Raw genomic sequence first — 3,707 nt, forward strand, 5'->3', positions numbered from 1 at the left:
TTAGCGGTCAAGCTGTAGATCCTGGCTACACAGGAGTTGCAGTGGTGGGAACGAGAGGTGGGAATATTCCCGTTCAAATGAACTGTCACACGTTTAGAGATATTGAGTTTGTTACAACTCTCCTCGGTCTCCCCTAATCAGGTTATCTTCGAAAATCACATATATCTAATATCTACGGATGATCCTGACTCTCCTTCCTCTCCCGTCTTCATCGTCGCTGTCCACCGAAGCTTGGCGATGGCCCAGCATCAGGGCCTGGACCTCAGGGTTCAGGGGCAAGGCAGGGAACGATGAGCGCCGGACCATGGGCACGGGACGACCTCCTGGTACAGAGAAACATGTTTAAATCCCCATAGATTGGTAGGTTTATCAAGTAGTTTAGGGTAATATTTATTACAGAAAACATTTCGGTAACTTTGAAGTTCTTTTTACCCGACTGCGCCAGAAGGAGGGTTATGTTTTTCGAGTGTATTTAAGAATAGATAGATGTACCTACTTTAAATCTATACATATTTTATCCATGGAAAGTCCATGGAAAAGAAGATTATTCTGTTTAACTTACTACAATTATTATTCATAAGGTTAAATAGTGGTGTTTATGCCAACTACCGTAGAAAAATACTAGCGCTTCCACGTTTTCAGAAAAAGAGACGAAAAATAAAACTAATATGGGCTTTTTAATACATTTCATGGAACTAATTGTTTTGGTATTCTTTATCAAAAGCTAATATTAAGAGAACAAACCTAATAATGTACAAGTAACAACCCTTTTTGACCAGTTTTAAACATAACTCTAATTCGATATTGGGTAATGCATACCATACTAATAAAGTTTATGTATTAATTACGGGGTTGTTACCAATACATGATGTTATACTCATTTACTAATTGTACGTTAATTAATATGGATTACAAGTTAATTGAGACGGGTAAGGTAATATTAATAACATAGTATAAAATTACCTGATTATCGAAAAATCTAATTTCGGGGTAATTCATGTAGAATAATTTCCGTATTGAGAAACGACGTTAGTATCTCGATCGAAACTCATATAAAGATTTTTGATAATTAAGTTGAATTTAAACATTTAAATAATACGTAGTATGTACGTACGAGTAGGTATTGGAAGAGACTTCAAAATAGATTTTGATTTACCTATACACTTACACACCTTCAGCAGCTTTTGTTTTTATGTCAGAAATAATTAAACTACCTGTACACGCCATGCAAAAATAAATAAACTTTCACTTCAGATTCTTGGTATACAATAAAAATAAAATAAGTATGTACTACCTACTGAAGGATTTGAATGGTAAAATAAGAGAAAAACCCCAAGTAAAAAAATAATAAGCCAATTTGCTTTAGATAAAGCCAATTACTGAAATTATAATCTGATTAAAAGAAAGTCTGGTGTTTAGTCTACAAACTTAAATGTTAAATAAAAGAGTTAATGTTAGTAAATAAAGTAGTTTTTGAAATAACACTGTCTGATCTGTTTGATGATTCCCACCATTTGATTAATCAGGTGGAAAATGTTCAGTAGACTGTAATTTATAAGCTCCGTAATCAATGCCCACAAACAAAGTAAAATGCTCTAGGTAACTACCACACTAAAAACTAAAAAACATTCTAAAGAACCAATAAAACATTTTAGGTAATGCCAATAAAAAATAAAGCAGAAGTGCCTCTACTCTTCTACAAAAGTGAATTTTTATTACCTGAAAATCTTTATCAGTCGTCAGACAGACCTTGTTTTGAACAGAGATTAAAACAATAATAGAAGAGACAGATTAGAATTTGAATAAATCATAAACATTTACATTCACATTAGAAAATTGCATCATGACATTGTAGTTTGAAAAACAATGCTTATGTATTTTTTTGAGTTAACAACTTGACATACCAATTAGCTTGGCCACTGATTGTCGTTTAGCCAACCTGGGCTCAGCTGTAGATGTCTCGCTGATCGAAGCAGGCGCTGATCCTTCTGATTTAGGCTTCCTTTCACTCAAGTACGAGTTAGTTGAATCTCCCCTCGTATACGGTCGTGTTTGGCGTGTTTTTTTATCCTTCTTCTCTTCACCACTACTCGCGACAGTCTCAGAAATCTGAAACAGATGTAAACCAAACTTGCTGGACTCCCGTCGCAGCGGTTTCTTGTTTGNTTTGTTTGCAAACTCTGCCAATGACTGTCTTCTTTCCCCTTCAGGATTCAGCTTTAACCTCGCTCGTTCTTCTTCCTTCACTTTGAGCACATCCAAAATAGCGTTCACTGTTAATACTAAAAGAAAAACAGTGATACCAATCACTGTAACCGCACTGCCGTTATTATCCATATCTTCCATTAAAATCTTCTTAACATTGTCTTTTGGTTTTTCAGTCAATATTTGCATAACAGAGCAGCCGTCTTTAATGTAACGTCTAATTATTTTTTTTGGTTCCTCCTTCACTTTTGGCTCACTAGGAATGGCTATTTCTTTGTTATCTTCTAGATTAGGTTTTTCTTGTTTCAGATCTGGGTTTTCGCCATTATCTTTCAAGAACCACATATGAACACTGTACATGCCGTAGGCGATCACGGACAGAATAAAAAGCAAGATCTTACGCTCGGTCATGTTTACATCGCAATTGCGCTGGTTTATTTTGACAGGGCACCGCGCGTGCTTGTAATTTCTATTCGCGTACACTGTATTGTTTTGTAGTTTAACGCTTTCATTGATTTACGTTGGGCTTTTATTATTAACGATGTGATTTTTAACGATGCCGAATGAACGTTTGCTGTGCAATGTCTTGTTTTGTGTGGAACTGTAGGGCTGGATTGCGCATGTGCGGGTTGAAAATGGGTCGAAGTTGCTACGGTTTCGCTCACACTGAACGGTAGTTAGGGATAGCTCTTGTCAAAATGATAAGAGCTAGCTGATTAGTCTTTTGTCGGTCAGCAGAAAGTTTGGTTATCTGTAGTGGTCAACTGTAGCTTTGTTGAAATCAATTTAGCTGCATTTGAGTGCATACTATCTGAGCGATAAGCGTTACTTTCAATAACTATTATCTCTTATCGATCTCGTATGTTATTGATATTGCGTCATAGGTTTTTTGACGAGTAGTAGCGTAAAAGTAGGTAAGATTTTTGATTTTCTCATATTTCATAACATAAGTAAGTACGTGTATTGATTAGATTTTTATGTAACACATTCTATTACAATAACTAAAATGAAATTTAAAAAATAATATCAACCAGCTTCTGTCCGCTCATCGTTCGAGTAGATTCGTCAAATTTGACGTTTAGGCAATAGCCTAGAACATTTTCCATCAAAAACCGTCCAGTATTTTTTACGTATAAAAAATTTAACAAACATGTATCCATCTGTCTTCGCCATCCATTATGCCAAAATACCTTACCCAAATACCAATTTTTTTCACAGAAGACAATATTTGTATTTGTTACGAATCTCAATCCAAAATATTCATACAAAATTAAACTAGTGAATAAAACTACGGAGTGGTAGGAGATGTGTCTAATTTTAGAAACCACTTTGGTTACGACAACATAACGAAAGTAGGCTGTCGATTGAATTACGAATATGATAACGACGATTTTAACTGTGTCGGCATCGAAAATAAACCAATAGTCAATAAACGGACAAAATACAGAGACTTTTAAATTGACATGGGAAAATCGACCTTATTGTGCTGAGTTACAAGCGGT

The 3,707-nt window shown here is 35.3% G+C and overlaps 1 protein-coding gene across 2 annotated transcripts; it reads right to left on the reverse strand.

The window, feature by feature from the left end:
• On the reverse strand, nt 1-2,849 carry LOC114358760 (uncharacterized). 2 transcript variants are annotated; one of them, XM_028312805.1, is made up of 3 exons: nt 1,905-2,849; nt 1,720-1,749; nt 203-323 (listed from the first exon to the last, which is right to left on the reverse strand). In XM_028312805.1, exons 1-2 carry the CDS (start codon nt 2,614-2,616, stop codon nt 1,733-1,735), a joined length of 729 nt encoding a protein of 242 aa, XP_028168606.1. In that variant the 5' UTR covers nt 2,617-2,849; the 3' UTR covers nt 203-323; nt 1,720-1,732. The 2 variants fall into 2 exon arrangements, with proteins under 2 accessions (XP_028168605.1, XP_028168606.1); XM_028312804.1 differs by lacking the exon at nt 1,720-1,749 and having other exon boundaries at nt 1-323.
• Between the last annotated feature and the right edge of the window lie 858 nt (nt 2,850-3,707).

The sequence above is a fragment of the Ostrinia furnacalis genome, unplaced genomic scaffold (assembly GCF_004193835.3).
Source record: "Ostrinia furnacalis isolate ACB-3 unplaced genomic scaffold, ASM419383v2 OfSCF4105, whole genome shotgun sequence".
Taxonomy (NCBI): domain Eukaryota; kingdom Metazoa; phylum Arthropoda; class Insecta; order Lepidoptera; family Crambidae; genus Ostrinia; species Ostrinia furnacalis.